General features: G+C 42.4%; 1 protein-coding gene and 1 long non-coding RNA gene across 2 annotated transcripts in view; one reads left to right on the forward strand and one right to left on the reverse strand.

The window, feature by feature from the left end:
• The window catches only part of LOC124127656 (taurocyamine kinase-like), a 29982-nt gene extending 16144 nt beyond the window's left edge, over nt 1-13838 (forward strand). Inside the window, exons 7-12 of the mRNA XM_048384330.1 lie at nt 5936-6224; nt 8244-8503; nt 10900-11048; nt 11512-11677; nt 11834-12017; nt 13161-13838. Of these exons, the coding sequence (XP_048240287.1) occupies nt 5936-6224; nt 8244-8503; nt 10900-11048; nt 11512-11677; nt 11834-12017; nt 13161-13321 (1209 nt within the window). The 3' untranslated portion in view covers nt 13322-13838. The remainder of the gene's footprint in view (nt 1-5935; nt 6225-8243; nt 8504-10899; nt 11049-11511; nt 11678-11833; nt 12018-13160) is intronic.
• Nucleotides 255-2196, reverse strand: LOC124126427. Its single transcript, XR_006859783.2, has 3 exons — nt 1739-2196; nt 1231-1381; nt 255-725 (listed from the first exon to the last, which is right to left on the reverse strand). It is a non-coding gene; the product is annotated as an uncharacterized LOC124126427 (long non-coding RNA).
• Nucleotides 13839-19485: the final 5647 nt, after the last annotated feature.

Here is a 19485-nt window from a genome sequence, read left to right on the forward strand (position 1 = left end):
GAAGCCTACACGATGTAAATAGAGCTTATATATTTATCCACTACATAGCCTATCAAAACTACAGAGACGGGCCTGGGCTACATTCAATGCCAAACGTACTTGTGTTTTTATGTTAACCCGTGTATACAGCTGACTGCCTTCATTGCATACCGTCTGGCGACGTGACCTAGTTCATCACTGTTTCCAGTAACAAAACAATTCTCCTTTACCTATGCAACTAATGTAAACATAAAATAACTGACAACATTGCTTCCTCACTATTTCAAAGGAATTTCATACATACTATTCTACAGATTTTGATACTTAAAAGACCGATGTTTGAATGTGTAACCGTTGATCTGTCTATAGCGTAACGTCATTTAGATTGTCATGCCTCCGTGCTTGGGGTCAGTGGGTGCGAGCCTGGGGCAGAACGCCCAATGTTCTTTCATCAAGGGAATACATTCCATCTGGAGAAGTGGCAGGGTTCAAGTACTATAGACCTTCTTAATACATCAGACACATATGATTTCAGTTCTTTCACCAGGATTGGTGTTGGGGAAGTAATCTGGATTGTTTCCTCAGCCTTATCTTCCTCTATGTCCTCTTTAAACACAATCTCACTCCTCTTGTACAGGTCACACTGTACAGCCACGGTCTTGCCTGAATGCATCTTGTGAGTCTTCGGACGGGTAATGTCTGAATCCGTCTTGTGCGAAGATGTATTTTTGCCTTGGGAACTGCCACTGTAAATAAAACAAATATCAAAATCATATAACATAAATATACTAGGATAAACCAGGTCAGACCTATGGACATTATCTCTCGATGTTACTTATTACTATATTAGATATCCTTAATCATAAATCTCATTGTATCCCTTCCACTATTCAGGCTATTACATGTCCATTCCATTGCGATAATTTCCCTGGACCAACTGGACATGATGGCTTTGATTAACAGGATTATGTCAGCAGGGTTTTGTCCAATCAAAAGTATAGCATGTGGTTTCTTTCGCCAACCTTGATTTGTCTCCAGATATGTATACATGAGTATTTATCATAACAGAATGGCCTGAATTATTGGAAGAAGGTATCCCTCAATCAATCTATAGTATTTTCTGTCACATTTGTCTAAAATGATTATCCAAATATCACAATGAAAGCTCAAATAGTTACAATTACGGAATTAATTAATCAAATTTGATTCTGAGCAGAATCAATATATGAAATGTTAGAATAAATCACTTACATGACACCTGACACTCGAAATGGTGTTTTCCACTGCCAGACTGAACACAAGTTTGAACAGGCTCGAATGTTGATATATGTTGAATATCTGTACCTCCGGACTGTCCACAATCTTAAGTTGCTTTGAAACTATCATATGCTTCTTTCAGATCCTAAAACGGGAAAATAATTAATATAGATTTTATTACACATTCTAGATCTAATTAATTTTACAAAATATAAATTATATAAATCGTAGACAATTATGACAATTCTGATTTTTTCTTAAACACAGTAACCTTGCGACTAGTGTATGTAGGAGGAATGCCCAATCCCTCATGGGTGACAAGGCATACTGCCAAAACCTACGAGATGCGCGAAAACTGTGACATAATTACAGCTAAAAACAAAGTAGTCAAATCGATCTACACCCAACAACTCTGGTAAATGAAAACTGTGAGAGATACAAACGAGCATGTCATATCATACGACTCAATATTGTGAATCAAGTTCATATCTACTTCACTCACTTCTATTTGTTCTAACCGTCGTCGCTCCTGAAAAAGCCCCCCTCTCGGTGAACGTGGCACTTTTGGTGACATTCTTGCTCGTGCCGTCGATAGCCAGGGGAATGTCCGGTACGGCATGCTTAAAAAGCTTGGGTTTAGCTTTCGTGTAGCCATACTGTGCCATGAACTCGGGATCCCGTTCATAATTATTCTTCGAGATATGCAAGGAGCACAACGTGCTGTGTTTGCTTATGTCTTTGAGTTTGACATCAGCACGTCGACAATACGCCAGCCACAGCTTTCTTCTTGGTAGATCGCGGGGAAATCCATGGAAATGAAGGCCTGAAGTATTCGTAGCACTCGAAGTGCACCCGAATGCGAGACAATACGGCATATTGTCACTACAACTTCATTCAAAATATAGCGCTTAGCGTCACTTTTCAGTCGACAGCCAAGCGTAAACACGAACGATCAACACATAGCGGACTGTCTGGTATGACGTCACAGCCACAGGAGGCTGACCGCTAAATAAAAAACTATGCATACGAGTGGGCGGAGCCAAAGTGTTCTAGGTTTTGGAGCATAATTATAACAATTACGAATTATTTTCAAAAATCGACTATGCAGATTTGGTATAAATTCATGTTTGAATGGTATTCTGTAAGAAAAATGCTGTGTTCGTAGCCTTTTTAATAATCCTTTAAGGTATGAGGGTTGCGATCACCTTGGTACTACTAGATCGCTTTGTGGACTGTCGTAAGCCTTATTAAGGTATGAGAGTTACGATCACCTTGGCACTATAAGTTCGCTTTGTGGAATGGGGCTCTTGCTGCTTTTCACCCCTTTCACCACCCATACTCCCCTCACATGCAAAGATACGCCTCTCCCACCAATACTCCATTCACAAACATACTCCCCTCACATGCAAAGATACGCCTCTCACAAACATACTCCTCTCACATGCAAAGATGCGCCTCTCCCACCCATACGCCTCTCACAAACATATTCCTCTCACATGCAAAGATACGCGTCTCCCACCCATACTCCTCTCACAAACATACTAGTCTCACAAACATACTCCCCTCACATGCGAAGATACGCCTCTCCCACCCATACTCCTCTCACAAACATACTAGTCTCACATGCAAAGATACGCCTCTCACAAACATACTCCCCTCACATGTAAAGATACGCCTCTCCCACCAATACTCCATTCACAAACATACTCCCCTCACATGCAAAGATACGCCTCTCACAAACATACTCCCCTCACATGCAAAGATACGCCTCTCCCTACCATACTCCATTCACAAACATACTAGTCTCACATGCAAAGATACGCCTCTCACAAACATACTCCTCTTACATGCAAAGATACGCCTCTCCCACCCATACTCCTCTCACAAACATACTAGTCTTACATGCAAAGATACGCCTCTCACAAACATACTCCTATCACATGCAAAGATACGCCTCTCCCACCCATGCTCCTCTCACAAACATACTAGTCTCACATGCAAAGATACGCCTCTCACAAACATACTCCTCTCACATGCAAAGATACGCCTCTCCCACCTATACTCCTCTCACAAACATACTCCTCTCACAAACATACTCCCCTCACATCCATACTCCCCTCACACAAATATATACACCTTTCACAGGCTTGCATCCCTCACATTCATACACTTCAAATATATGTACAATGTCATGTTTTACATACATATTCATTTCGAATATAATTACTAGTATATCGGGGGCACGGGTGGCCCAGTCGTCTATGGCGCCGCGATTCGCTGTGCAGAGTTGCGTCCCTTTGGCACGCCAGAAACCTATGATTGTGGGTTCGAATCCCGGTTCGCCCCGATCATGTTTCTAGGTTTGTCAGCACCATACCCGTGCTCGTGGGTTTCACCGAAGTGGTAAACGTCTGATACCTGCATCACTTCGGGCTTTCCTCCCACATTAAGCTGACACGCCGTGATATAACTGGAATACTGTTAAAAGCGGCGTTAAACCCAACTCACTCACTCACTCACTCACTGTGTGATCATATCGTATTACTGTAGCGTCGTAACAGATACACACCCGTGAAGATCCGGGTTAGAATAGGTCTCCAGCCTCTCCAGCCATTATTAGCATGAACCCCTAATTTAGTCGACATTTACACAACCGCATGTGATTGAGACCATTTTGACCCATCTCAACCACGTGCACATCATCATGATTTGGTTCGTGACAGTGAGTGAGTGAGTAAGGTTTCACGCCACTTTTAGCAATGTTCCAGCCATATAACGGCGGGGGACACCAGAAATGAGCTTCACACATTGTACCCATGTCGGGAATCGAGCCTGGGTCTTCGGCGTGACGAGCGAACGCTTTTACCACTAGGCTACCCGACCGCCCCGGTTCGTGAAAGAGATACAACATGCATACAAACTCAATTTTTTGTTTTACAATTATTTAGTGCATGCATGCGAGTGAATAAATATGTTATATTATTGTTTGCTGTTACTTTCATTTCAAACAACATTTTCCCATTATTTTTTCAAAACAAACTATGTTATCCTGTCACGAGGGACATTGCACTGAACAAACCTGTCCCGTGGTCATATTATTTTGATACGGAAATATCTCTGTCTGCATTTCCACGTTATTGTGAAAATCTATCGGCTTAGCTGATGGTGTACTTTTTAACCAGGATGTTACTATAGATGACGCATCACGCGAGATGCGGCCGGGTAGAATCACGTTGAGTGAGTGAGTATGGTTTTTCGCCGCTTTTAGCAATATTCCAGCAATATCACGGCGGGGGGACACCAGAAATGGGCTTCACACCTGGTACCCAAGTGGGGGATCGAACCTGGGTCTTGGCGTGACGAGCGAACGCTTTAACCACTAGGCTACCCCACCGCCCCAGAATCACGTTGAAATACGCACCCTAAGATATCCTGTTATCAGCCGAGGTGTAACTTTCCTAAGTAATGACAATCGATAAACTTACATGAGTTGAAAGCTATGTGGGAATTCCGGGGTATCATTTATCCCCTTAAAGCAATGCTTGTCGTTAAAGGCGACAGACGAATCGGGTGGTCTGGTTCATGGCGCGATGTCGAACCCCAACGGCGTGGGACTCTGTTCTTTATATCAACTACTGGTGTATTGATTATTTACAGACCCCCGCAATAAAGCCTTAAAATTCCTGGCTGCGGCGTTGAACAATAAACAAACAAACAAAATCATCCGTTTGATATTCGCCATTTACTGAACAGAAAAATCCAGAGAAGAAAACCAAGTGTACGAAATCGCGTCAAGAGTCCACGTTGAGCGCGTGCAGTTCACTTTGACACATCACGTGGCGCACGAGATTCACGATCTTTTCACGGCGTTTCCAACACCATTCATCGTATGCTAACAGGACGAAGGGCATCACTCAAACAGCGTTTGGCTGCTCGCATTTCCGCGTGACATCCGGGTCAATACGAGCTGAACGTGAACTGCGGCACGCATTGTAACTTCTTCAAGCGGAGGAGAGACACACGTGGTGAGATATTCAGGTATAATTTTATGTATAATTAGGACTCTTAAACAATTTAATGATTTACTTTTCATTTCATTCGTAATTGTGCTACATTTTGCTTCCGTTTCTTTATTTGACCGTAGTAAACTTCTATTGGTGTATCAACTAATAAATGTGAAATTGATGTATGAAATATTGAATACCTGGTACACCTCTATGTATTATATATGTATTTACGTTCAAATTTATTACTGTCGTATTCACAAGGGTCTAAACCCTTCAGTGTGTTTATGAATGTTTAAGCGTGTCGGTGGTGTTGTGTTTCCCACCTTTTACCCGCTGAATAACTGATAGCCTGGCGGGAAACCTCATACGTTCCCTCGTCTAATCGCAATACGCCGGTCGAACTCGGTAGCTAGGGGATTAGAGGATAACATTGACGGCTAGAAACGCACAACGGGTTCTGTGGTATAGAGACTAGACGTCCCTTAAGCGTGTGCGAGTACCAGTCGGCTGAAAAGGTTAGACCCGCTGCCGGACCCAAGATAACCACACACACAAACGTCCTGTCTTGCTCCAAACTGCAGACTACGTTTTTACCGTATTCGCCACGAAAGCAGACGACATTTCAAATCGTCGCTTGTGCTGTTGCTAGGCAGCGGGTGTGTTAGCCGTCTGCGATAGGACGAGAGCTCTAGTTGACCCAAACAGCGCTTTCCGCGTGTCGGCAACCTTGTGCACTGTATATAAGAGCCGGCGTCCGAATGTATTCAGATTACAAGTCAAAAGTCGAGATGAGCAAGGGAGCATCTGGAAATACCCCAGCCGGGAACGCTGACTTGCAGGAGTTATGGACCCGACTTTCTGGAGCTTCTTCGGATACATGCAAGTCCCTTCTTAAAAAGAATTTAACCCAAGCAAGGTTTGATGCCCTCAAGGATAAAAAGACGAAATTTGGAGGGACTCTTGCAGATTGTATTCGATCAGGTGAGTGATTTTTGTTCAAACTGTGCAATTTGCGTAAAAGTGAACAATTGATATGCTATGATCCAAAAACGTTAAAAATGATTGTCAAATGTGGTTTTGATTATTTTTCGCAAATTTACCTGGATCAATATATAGGTATCTGATTGAAACATTCCATAGAACGGTAAGAGCTGGAACATAAAATCCCATGTATTTTAGTGCAGTTGTACACGTTTCTGAAATTCCCATTCTACTATTTCCACCCTGTTTAACTACTGACCTCGGATAGAGGTCATTTCTTAACCCGCCTGTGGATTAGCGTCTTGAGTAAACTCAAACCCTGGTTAATATTTATCAAATATAATGATCGAGAAATCTGGACTGATTGTATGATTTCGAAAAGAAAACCATCAAACACTTCGATCTTCTACAAAGTGGTAATGGCGGATTTTAACAGATTCGAGGACATTGCCATTTAAACACGGTCATTTTATCGAAAAATGTTGGCTTGGCTAGTGGAGCAACCATCTGTCAGTAGAGCGATATTAAACGATTTTTTTATATAATTTGGTATGTTGGACTGGTTTATCTGAATATTCACCTCGTGAGAAGTTACAGATTGCAGATATCAAACCCGGTTTGCGAAATGTAAGGCTACCACGCCCAATCCTCTAGTCGATCCGATCCGCCATGATGGCCAGTGACTTGAGAAATGTGATAACAATCGGTAACACATGAGTTTTATTGTTCTAAGGTAAATTGTTGGTTTTATGTTTATGCGGAAACTGTTTGGAAGATTAAAAGCCCAAATTAACCTAGCATATAACATGGAAGGCATTAGCAAACATTGCTAATTAAATCGGCTCATCTAGCTTCCGCTATTCTAATTGAAACGCCAGTAAAAATTCAGATGAAGGTAATGGTGGCTAGAGTTGCCCCCCTTAGTCGTTCATCGACACTCGTCCGTTTCCTTTAGTTGATTGGTTTAACGCCGCATTCAGCAGTGTTCCAGCTATATGACGGCGGTCTGTAAATAATCGAATCTGGACCAGACAATCCCGTGACTAATATCATGAGCATCGATCCACGCACTTGGGTTCGATGACATGCATCAACCAAGTCAGCGAGTCTGACCGCCCGATCCCGTTAGTCGCCTTTTACGGCAAGCATTGTCACCTATTACGGCAATCATAAGTTGAAGACCTATTCTATCCCGGATCTTCACGGGACTGTACATGTGAAGAATGAACAGTAGGGGAGCAGAGGGGGACAGGAACTCCCACATTGTAAGCGTCGAACCACGCTCGGATTCACGTGACTTTCCTTCCGTTGCCCGACTCGATGTGGCTTAAGGCCCGACCACCCTAAGAGGCGACTAACGGGATCGGGTGGTCAGACTCACTGACTTGTTTGATGCATGCCATCGTGTGATCGTTCTTGATGGTGCAAATCACAGGATTGTCCGACCCAGAATGGAATATTGCCAAGTGCGGCGTAAAACAAACTAAAATAACCAATATGCAAATTAATATACAGCTGAAATAATTATTGGAATCATCGGACGTACAGCTGAAAACAGCCGTGAAGTTTTGTTAACGTACCGTTGGTTGTTACATGTACAAAGTCTTATTGCCCAATTGGTGTTTTTTAATGGGAACAATTTATCTAGGCTTTTATTACTGTGGTCAAATAACATCCCTTGCTTGACAGAACGTAAGGCTGCTAAACACGCCACACCAGGAGGCAAGATCATTGTAACTTCTAATTTGTAGGAGGTAGTATGTGAGTATTTGCAAGAGTTGGAACTAACCTACCAGCTGTCCAAATTATAGGGCCAATAACAGATTCGAGTTAATTCAAAGTATTTACCGTCCAAACCATTCGTTGACAATCTAAGGTACTGCAAATGTTGACTTAATGCTTGTACTAGTATCAGACGTTGAAAGGGAGAATGCAACTCGTCGCAACATATTATAGTATTACATTGGGATGCGAAGTTGTGAGACTCAGAGTATCAACACACACCTTCGTTTTCCTTAGGATGCAAGAACCTTGAAAGCGGTGTCGGCATCTACGCCTGCGACCCCGAGGGCTACACCGTCTTTGCCGATGTCCTCGATGCAGTCATCAAGGACTACCACAAGGTCGAGAAGCTTGACCACCCAGAGCCAGACATGGGCGAGCTCGACAAACTCCAGTTTGCTGACCTTGACCCATCCGGCGACTACATCCTGTCCACCCGCGTCCGTGTCGGCAGGAGCCACGACAGCTACGGCTTCCCACCCGTCCTCAACAAGGAGGTAAGTCCATGTCAGGGAGACAATTCCATGGTTTAGCAAGGCTATGGGACGTTGATCCTCGCCGGTTAAATAATGACATTCCCGTGAGTTCAAGAATATCCGGATTTTATTGTAACAGTCATTGACAAATGGTTGCTAATGAGTTGAACTAGTTTTTCTGCTCTATTGCTTTGAGAAATAAAGCCTCGTGATCTTGCCATTTTGGTTGATAAGACTGGGTACATGGCCTAAGATAAAATGTATAGCACTTAGAGCTCTTTTTTTCTTAACCCAAACGCAGTTGATAGAAGGGTCTTTTAACTCGGAAACCGTTCAAATGTGGTGTTTGTCACGTTTCCAAGGTAATACTTTGGAATGTGGTTAGTATGAGTGGAGGGTGTCGTTTCCGGACAGTAAGTCAACCGCCTCTCCGTTCTTTGTGAAACTTGGTATACACATCATGCAAGTGCTGAATGGTGTCTTTTGCTATTCTGAGAGTTTTGTAATAGATCAGTGGACACATCTCTTTAAGAATACACACAAAACTGACAATGTAATTTATTTTTGTACATTCATCAATGACATAATTATAGAACAGGCTCTTGCAGAAAATGTTGATGAAATGAATTTGCCCTTCATTAATGAAGACATGTTTGATAGTCCATTGAATCTGAAAAGTAACAATTCACCTGGGCCAAGTGGAATTAATAATGGATTTTTTAAACTCAACAGAGCACCTTATTAAATCCTCACTCACTAGACTCTTCAGCAGGATACTTCTTACTTGAACAGAATGGGGAAGAAGTATAATGTGTTATTCACAAATCGGTAAACTTGGACCCCAAATATTAGTGGAATATCTGACTCCTATGCAAAGTTCTGACATATTCTGGATAAAAGACAAGTGCTGGTGTGACATTAATAATTACACACGAATCTAAAGCAGATTTTTTTCTTTATCCCGATGCTCATCAATTGATCATTGTCATGCTACAGTTTCACAGGCATACCTCTCCAAAACTAAGGGTATATTTTACAGACACTTCGTTGACTTTTCAAAGGCATATTTTCAATGGCAGATACTGCTTTAGAATTACAAAAGAAATAAATGTGTAGGAAACATTTTGTGATTCTACAGGAATGCAAGTGAATTTAATTAAAACCAGAATATTTGTCTTTAGAAGAGGGAGACCTTTAAGGAACTATGAGAAATGGACATTTAAGGGCACTCATCTTGTAGTGGTTGTTTTCACCCCCGTTATCATGGAGTAAAACCAGTTGCTGTCTTACTTCTCCAGCCAAGATGCCATTCATCATCAATAATTATCAAATTAAATTTGGATATGTCACAAAACAACGTCAAAACATTTGACAATATGGTAGTTCCTCTTTTATCATTAGGGGGGCACGGGTGGCCCAGTCGTCTAAGGCGCCGCGATTCGCTGTGCAGAGTTGCGTCCCTTGGGCACGCCAGAAACCTATGATTGTGGGTTCGAATCCCGGTTCGCCCCGATTATGTTTCTAGGTTTGTCAGCACCATACCCGTGCTCGTGGGTTTCACCGAAGTGGTAAACGTCTGAGACCTGCATCACTTCGGCCTTTCCTCCCACATTAAGCTGACACACCGTGATATGACTGGAATACTGTTAAAAGCAGCGTTAAACCCAACTCACTCACTCACTCACTCTCACTCACTCACTCACTCACTCTTTTATCATTACACAACCTTGTTGGAATTTCGGATTAGAATGGATCCCATGAACCTATGCTTGTTCTGAAAGGCAGTTCAGTGCATCCGATTTTCTGGCTTGGGGACTTGTTTGATGGTGACGTTATACCCTAACAGTCGGATGCAGTGTTTGATAAAATCACAATCACTGCGCACCATACATCAATTCGGGAATATTGTTTTGTTTCTGCAATTTAAAGTATTGAACTTGTTGAAAACTTTGAAAACATCGGAAGATAATTTGGCTTGATCATCAATCATATCAGTTGTACTTACAAGCTTTAGGATGTATCCATATCGGTATGAGGAGCGGTCGGGGAACCTAGTGGTTAAGCGTCCGCTCGTCACGCGGAAAACCCGGGTTCGATTCCGACATGGGTACAATGTGTGAAGCCCATATCTGGTGTCCCCCGCCTTTATATTGCTGGAATATTGCTAAAAGCGACGTTAAACCACACTCACTTCCGGTATGAGGTATATAACATGCTTTTTGTGGTGCAAATAGTTAAAAAGGGCTGGGATATGAATACCTGTCATGTCCAAATGAAGCCATATTTATACGTTTAGATCATTTTGATCGAACTAGCTTCGAGTAGAAATGCCTGTACCTGAACTTGTCATCTTGAAAATACGTTTCTGAATAATAACTCTCTGTTCATGGCCATAAGTTTTGTCTTGTGAATTCCAGCAACGTCTAAAGATGGAAGAGGACACCAAGGCCGCCTTCGAGAAGTTCACTGGCGAGCTGGCTGGCAAGTACTACCCTCTGGACGGCATGAAAGCGGAGGACCAGAAACAGCTGGTTGAAGACCATTTCCTCTTCAAGGATGATGACAGGTACGTTTGCAGTGAAGTCTAACTGGGTTCAAGGCCACCTGCATTGATCCCCTTGAGAGTTGAACTATTCCAAACCACGCGGACATTTGACCGAGGTAAAAAACGGGTGGTCTCACGCTGTGTACTCCAGAAGGCCGTGGATTGTAAGTGGTCGCGGAAGATCCACTCGGAGTGACAATGAGCTATCAACACCTACAGTTCTAATAGATTGTCTCAGACACCCAATTGCTAAGCATTGGAAGCGATCAAATAGGATTAGGTTGTTGGGCTCTGTGACCTGGTCACTTGGCCTATTACTTTCATGTCTTGAGTGGGAATATTGGTGATTTTGGAGTTACAACTTTCCTCACGACCTATATTCTCCATATCCCTGTCTACTTTGCCTAATGAATATTACACGGATCACAATCCATTTTCAAATACCAAGTACTCCTAATTGAACAAAAAAATATTTCTTGACCAGATTTTTGAGAGATGCCAGTGGCTACGACGACTGGCCTTCTGGCAGAGGCATCTTCCACAACAACGACAAGACCTTCCTTGTCTGGGTGAACGAGGAGGACCATCTCCGTCTCATCTCCATGCAGAAGGGCGGCGACTTGGGAGCTGTCTACAGAAGGCTGGTGAATGTACGTCATTTCACTAAATATAGACAAAAGCAAATTGATTTAGTTTGTTTTCAGTCAACAAGAAACCATATTTATGGTTCGATAAGCTTCAGTCTTTCCATGCAGGTCACTTCCAGTTGCAACACATTTTCACCTACATTTCTTTCAATATCCTAGGCCATCAAGATAATGCAGGGGAGCGGTCTCTCATTCGCCAAGAGGAAGGGTCTCGGCTACCTGACGTTCTGCCCCAGCAACTTGGGCACAGCTCTCCGTGCCTCGGTCCACATGAAGATCCCCAAACTGGCCGCACAGCCTGACTTCAAGGAATTCTGCGAGAAACTCAACATCCAGCCAAGAGGTAAAGTATTTTTATAGACTAGTAAAAGTACTGTCTGAAATGCCAGAAAAATGCTTTTTGCCTGTAAAAACAAGATAGACTGTTTCATTCTGTTGCTGTTGAAATATCGAGCAACTCCCGATCTACCTACCTGTGGTTTGTAATATTTCAGTCATAGGGAGTTCTACAATTTTACAGGAGAAAGATGTGAACGAACACAAATGCAGATTTAAGTCCTATGAGGGAAGTCAGAAACGGACTATTGAAATATGCGCATGCCTTTCCGTTATTATTATATGTAGTCTTCATAAAACATCTAATCCACAAAAAAAAGTCAATTTGAGTAAATTCTTGATGTGCATGTAGAAAATAACAAAATGACGCTGCATTTTTTCTGCATTAATTTACTCGTGCAAAGCCATTGCCATGGAACCTGACATGGAGTCTGTATTGCATGGGAAATGTAAAGAAGTTCTTTACACTTCAGAGAAATAGAGGGAAAACATTTATAAGTTTAGATAGGGAGTCTTACCAAACTGACCAAACTCTAGGGCTTTCAAAACCAACAAATCTAGTGTCATAAATAAATCAAAGAAGGTAGGGGTCGTCTCAAAAACAAAACCGGGACGTTTTCGGATATTAGACAGCTTTGATAAAGGGGTGATTAGGCGATTTAGGTGATTAGTTTTCGAGGGGAAAGAACTGGAGATTATCATAAGGTAAGGAATGGTGATGTGTCCATAGACCGATTCATCCGTGAAGACCCGGGGTAGAATAGGTCTTCAGCAACCCATGCTTGTCGTAAGAGGCGACTAACGGGATCGGGTGGTCAGGCTGCTGACTTGGCTGGTGCATGTCATCGAATCTCAGTTGTGGTGATCGATACTCATGTCAGTCACTGGATGTCTGGTCCAGACTCGTCTGTTTAGAACGCCGTCGTATAGCTCAAATATTGCTGACAAATAAACAAACATTCAGGTTCATGTAACAAAAGCCGGGGTGCATTCGGAACGACCTCCATTTCGGAAGAAGCTTCAAACGCTTCCGAATTTCAAGGCTTAGCGATTGATCTCATGGTGCATAAGTGGATGGTCTGAAAACCTCTGTCAAATTTACGTTTAAAAACCATTTATAAGCTACTATACTGACATGTCATTATTTTAGGTATCCACGGCGAACACACCGAGAGTGTCGGGGGCGTCTACGACCTCTCCAACAAGCGTCGTCTTGGTCTGACGGAGTTCCAGGCCGTCGAGGAGATGAGGGCAGGAGTAGAGGCGTGCCTGAAGAAAGAGAAAGAACTTGAGGCAGCAGCTAAGAAGTAGATCTACGCAACTCTGACATTCCAACACGATACCGAACTTGTACATATATTGAGTGTGTGTGACGCTTGTAGCTTTATCTCGAAATAGTCTTCAGAAAGTCAAAGATTCTGAATAATCGGAAACATCTTCCCAAATACGGATACCAATACCGGGCATTTATACAGCGTTACACAGGATGTAGAAGAGCACAATGCTTAGTTGACGTCATCATTGATGGCCATGCCCGTCATCGTACAGTTGGAGAAGCGGCGTCAGTTTTTGTTAATGGATTAGAATTGACCGCAGATGATTTCTCAGAGCTGTAAAACTTAATACACAGACCGTCCTACCTGTAAATGTCGGTACCTCTACCAAGTGCTAGTTTTGATTTCTTGACCAACGGGCTGCGCCAATCCTGTCACATAAGCTTCCATGGGACCAACATCCTTCAGTGTTTCTTTTCCATTCCAGCGTGATATCAATGAGGATTGTGTGCAAGTATTTAAATCATTACAAATAAAACATTGTTATGGATGTCGACCTGTCTCGTATTTTTGTAACGTCAATATCTTCAGTCATATCAGGAATTGGAATTCATATTTGCCGATATCTCAAGTTGAGTTTACATACCTTCGATAACTAATCACATTGGCACTATACTCGGATTAATGGAATCACAACGTGGTTATTGTCAAACACCTTTATCACTTTGGGCATTCCTCCCACGTCAAACCCTGATTCTGGACAAAGCCGGGCACGGGTGGCCAAGTCGTTTAAGGCGCCGCGATTCGCTGTGCAGAGTTGCGTCCCTTGGGCAAGCCAGAAACCTATGATTGTGGGTTCGAATCCCGGTTCGTCCCGATTATGTTTCTAGGTTTGTCAGCACCATACCCGTGCTCGTGGGTTTTACCGAAATGGTAAACGTCCGAGACCTGCATTACTTGGGGCTTTCCTCCCACATTAAGCTGACTCGCCGTGATATAACTGGAATACTGTTAAAAACGGCGTTAAACCCAACTCACTCACTCACTGTACAAAGCCGTGTTAAAATTAAACGTACTCGCTCAGCGTGACTCGGTAACCCGCTTATTGAGTGTAAACTGAGGGAGGTAACCCAACAATTGCATTGCTACTTACCAACGACCACACGAGCGGCGTAGCATACCAGTTATGCACCAATACGGAACAAAAAATCTTTAAATGTAGCTATTTAAAATACTTATGATCACCACGTTTTGTTCCCTATATGTAACACATTTATCATACCTCCATGTCAGAATGTCGAGATCTTATTGGTTAACGGGATCTTGACAAAATATTGTCTCACCTTACATTGAAATACTAGTTCTGATTGGTTAGGGATGGGGCAATTATTTTCCATGTTGCCCTGAGAAATCAATCTTAACACATCTTGGGTAACTTGCACATCTCGCATAAGAACCGTTGAGCTAAAATGAACGGATGTTCAAATCGAATGCATTGGGTAAAGGGAAGTAACTCGGGAGTGTCGTCTGCTAGTTGTCAAAATGGCTGAATGAAAGCGTTTTACTCCATAAAACTTCGGACATAGATTCCGGGTATGTGTGAATGTCGGGGAGAAATTCGTTGTCAACCGATCGTTCGGTGAGCCTGACTTTAGGGAATAGGATCGCACACTGTGTACATCCCACCATTAACCCCTCGGGTGACAACACGCCTGGCAGGGAAGCTGGAGGTTAAGAAGTCTTCAAACCCCTGCTTCGAAGCAAATAGCAGCACGCTTTTTTCCCAGTCAATGAAAGTCCCGTGATACAGTACAGGTTTCTATCAATTTACAATTTGTTTCAATTCTTTTACGGGGCGGTCGGGTAGCCTAGTGGTTAAAGAGTTCGCTCGTCACGTCGAAGACCCGGGTTCGATTCCCGACATGGGTACAATGTGTGAAGCCCATTTCTTGTGTCCTCCGCCGTGATATTACTGGAATATTGCTAAAAGCGGCGTAAAACCATACTCACTCACTCACACACTCAATTCTTTTACAATGGCAGATTTAACATGTCTAAGATAAATTCGTGGTACCAGTATCTCTTAGGGTACATGTGGTTTCATGCGTCCCGCGTTAGGTTTATTTATAGATAATACAAACAGTATGGATATCTATATAGATGAAAGAATATGGTGGTCCTTAACCTGTTTAATAAGTATACTATTAGTCCTAGCAGAATATAGAATAAATAATATACGCATTAAATCGACCCGTAAAGATCCGGGGTAGAATAGGTCTTCAGTGAACCATGCTTGCCGTAAAAGGCGACTATGCGTGTAAGAGGCGACTAACGATATCGGGTGGTCAGGCTCGCTGACTTGGTTGATGCATGTCATCGTATCCAAATTACGTGGATCGATGCTCATGTCAATCTGGATTGTCTGGTCCAGACTCGATTATTTACAGACCGCCGTCATATTGCTGGGTGCGGCTTTAAACAACAAAGCAACCAACCAACACATTAAATCGGGCACAAACTACCCACATTGGTCTCCAATTAACTCCACTGCAAGGGGATGACGTCACACTTGGCCTAGTCTAAAGGGGCATTCACACGGTACAACTAGTTGTATACAATTTGTTGCATGAACTCGCTTTGCAGAGTTGCGTCACCAGGCGTGCCAGAAACCTATGGTCGTTGGTTCGAATCTGAATCGCCCTCATCCTTATGCGACGTGCTCGTGGTTTTACCGAAGTGGAAAAAGGTCCAATACCTGTATCAATCCGGGACGTCTTCCAACATCAAGTCGACACGCCGTCATATAACTGAAGTGACGTTCCAATCGACGATAAATGCGACTGTTGAAGCCATGATTAGGGACAAGTTCAAAGGTTCGATGAGTTTTAAAATGCAAGGCATTGTACACCTACATAATACACTTGAACTGGTCCTTTATGACGCTATGCAGGCAAAATATAATCACTCAAGCTCTGCTGGCTTCAAATCTCCCAGGGGCGGGGGGATAGCCTAGTGGTGTCACGCCTAGGACCCGAGTTCGATTCCCGATATGGGTTCAAAGTGTGAAGCCCATTTCTTGTGTCCCCGACCGTGATATTGCTGGAATATTGCTAAAAGCTGCGTAAAACCATATTCACTCTCACTCAAAACTCCCGTTTTCAAACACCATTTAATCTAGATGGAACCCTCTTTATTGAAGTATTCCATTTTGGCGCAAGTCGCCTGTAACATTTGTGTCATGTATCTTCGAAAAGTGAAATCGGATTCTCGTGATCAAAGTATCGTGAACGACTTGTGAATATCGGATATTTCAACGAGAGTCAATCAATTTAGTTTAGTAAAGTTCTTTGTCTTAAGGGTATGAGCAAGCGCTGCGAAAGTGATTGAAGCGCTCGAAAATATCGCCAGTCATCGTTTGGTTCGTTTCAGCGCGGAAAACTTGCATTATGATTTAAGGGAATGGGCTAGAACATTACAAAACGAAAATTACATTCCTGCTTTCGGAATTTGAAACTATTTTTTTATGGAACAAACCTTTCATGTACTCGTGTTAAACTGCGGTATGGTACTTCAGTAGGCTAGCACTGTATAATCGGTATCAGTCCGAACCAGTACAAGCAGCCACATACACACATGTGCATGCACATTGCTATATAAGTGCATTCGGCCATTCGGTCAAAAAATACAAAGTTGAAATAAAAGGACAAAGGTACGCAATTAAGGTCAGATATTACGAATAAAGAACTAAATGTTACTACTAAAGGTCAAAATACAATATTCAGTGCCGTAGCCAGCCGGGGGGGGCGGGGAGGGCAGTTGCCCCCCTAGATTTTTTATAGAATACAGTTTTATTTGAATCAAGTTGGGGACAAGTGATACTTGTACAAATATTTGCCCCCCCTGTCAAAAAAAGTTAACTACGGCCTTGATATTAATAGTCAAATGTTACGAAAAGACGTCATAAGAATAGAAAGTGAGTGAGTGAGTGAGTTGGGTTTTACGCCGCTTTTAACAGTATTCCAGTTATATCACGGCGTGTCAGCTTAATGTGGGAGGAAAGCCCGAAGTGATGCAGATCTCAGACGTAAGAATAGAAAGAACAATGTGTACGAAAGAACTTTTTCAATAAAGAACGTCAGTGAGCACGAAAGGACGTTTTCAATAAAGAACACCGGCCTACGTGAAACGTGATTTTTGTAAACGCTATCCAACACAATATGGCGGAAAGTTCGCTTCGGCGTTCATGTTTTCTAAAACATTTTAAACAATTCTAGGGTTATCGGCGACGTTTCAGAATTATTTTGGTGATTTCATACATGCATTAGTTTCCGAGGTGCACAATGCACCCATGCAGTATGTCACTCCTCGTGCACCCCGTGACGTCATATACTGGTAGATCTACATAGTATCACGTCAGGCCGTACAGTCATGAATGTGGAGACTATTTTGTCAAATTTTAGCCGGCGTTTAATCCACATCACCGAAGAACTAAATCCTTTTTTGAACACAGTAACAGGTGTGCCAGCTGGACATGTTGTTTACAAACTAGATTGTTTATGCCGGGATATACTACATGTGTATGGTTCAGTCCCGCTACCTGATGAATGTGTTAATTCATTATGTGACAGAGCCGCACAGACTGCTACATTATTATTCCTCATCATCCACGCGCGATTACAGATGTGAAGCTGACAGCATACGAACGACTTGTCGGACGGCCACGTGTGGATATTTCACAGAGTCAACTGGAATTACTTCTGGGTATGTAATAATAGTAGCCTGCATGCAACCAGATGTGTGTTAATATTAGGCTTTTATGTGGGAATATTGTTCTTATATTTAAGGATTGTATTTTATTCGGTTCATTGAGGAATGACTCGAAAAGCGGATTCTTACAAAAGTTTGCACATCGGGTTTTCGATTCAATAATCCGAAACAAATACGCACCAATGCTTATAATTAAATTCGACAACGAAAATATGGAGTAAGACAAGTTCTATGGATGAACAACTTCTTTATTACAATTAGTGCGACGTTTCGGTGTAGATCCTAACACCTTTATCAAGCAAGGGATGAAAAATATGTTTCATCTACAATAGTTTAATCAAAACTGTTGTATAGATGTATATCAAAACAGATAAAACTGACGAAATTGATAAGCATTCCAGGTGTAGGAATACACACTGTGGCGTGACATGAATCAGGTGATTGTTCACATAACGTGACGCGCCTACAAAGTCAGTATATCTGACATCTGCCTAATAAGTACATGTATTTTGTATACAACCTTTAATAAACATTCATTAACGCTAAACAAGTATTAATCTACAATGATCCAATTAACTGTTCATGCACGGTGCTATGATGCCGAGACTTGTTTCAGAAGCATATATTGTCATAACATCTGAACAGTGTGCGAGAATTTGTTTTATTTAACAGCTTTTCGGAAACTGTGTGCGAACAAAATGCTGCCTAATATCTGAACGTCAAAAATAAATATCAAATAGATTTGTATGCATATGTATAACGTGCAAATAACTTGCCATAAATAAAGAAAATCGATTTTCCTCTATGATACCAGCGTTCGTTTTCCAACCAGATTTATTTCGCTTGTTCATATTTGTGACAAAAACAAGTTGTAAGTTGATGCCGAAATGTACCCGTAATTCAGGGATGTGTGTGTCGCAACTGTGTGTGAAATATATGTGATGTTATAGGCGTCTCAAAACCGGCATACGTGAAACGTGACTTTGTAAACACTATCCAATATGGCGGAAAGTTCGCTTCGGCGTTCGTGATTGCTTATTTGCTAAAACAGTTTAAACGATTCCAGAGTTAATAAAAATTGATATAACGTATATATATCTGTGTGTGTATGTATGTTGTGTGTGTGTGACGTCAGACGGTGAGTGCACGAGGAGTGATTAAACTCGGAATGTCTTATAAATTGCAGCGCCATCTGGCGTTCTTTATTGTCCCCCGCCGCGCGAAAGCGCGGAGCGGGGGATATAGTATTCACGACCGTCCGTCCGTACGTCCCACCTGTTTGTTGCCGCGATATCTCAAGAACTAAACACTGGATTGTCTTCATATACTATGGTGTATATACAGACTCCGCAGACACCAGTCGGTTTTGGTGACCTTGACCCCATTTTCAAGGTCACAGCAGGCAAATTTGCTTTTGGAGTTGGAAAACGGTGT

The sequence above is a fragment of the Haliotis rufescens genome, unplaced genomic scaffold (genome assembly GCF_023055435.1).
Source record: "Haliotis rufescens isolate VD_foot unplaced genomic scaffold, xgHalRufe1.0.p SCAF_5, whole genome shotgun sequence".
Taxonomy (NCBI): domain Eukaryota; kingdom Metazoa; phylum Mollusca; class Gastropoda; order Lepetellida; family Haliotidae; genus Haliotis; species Haliotis rufescens.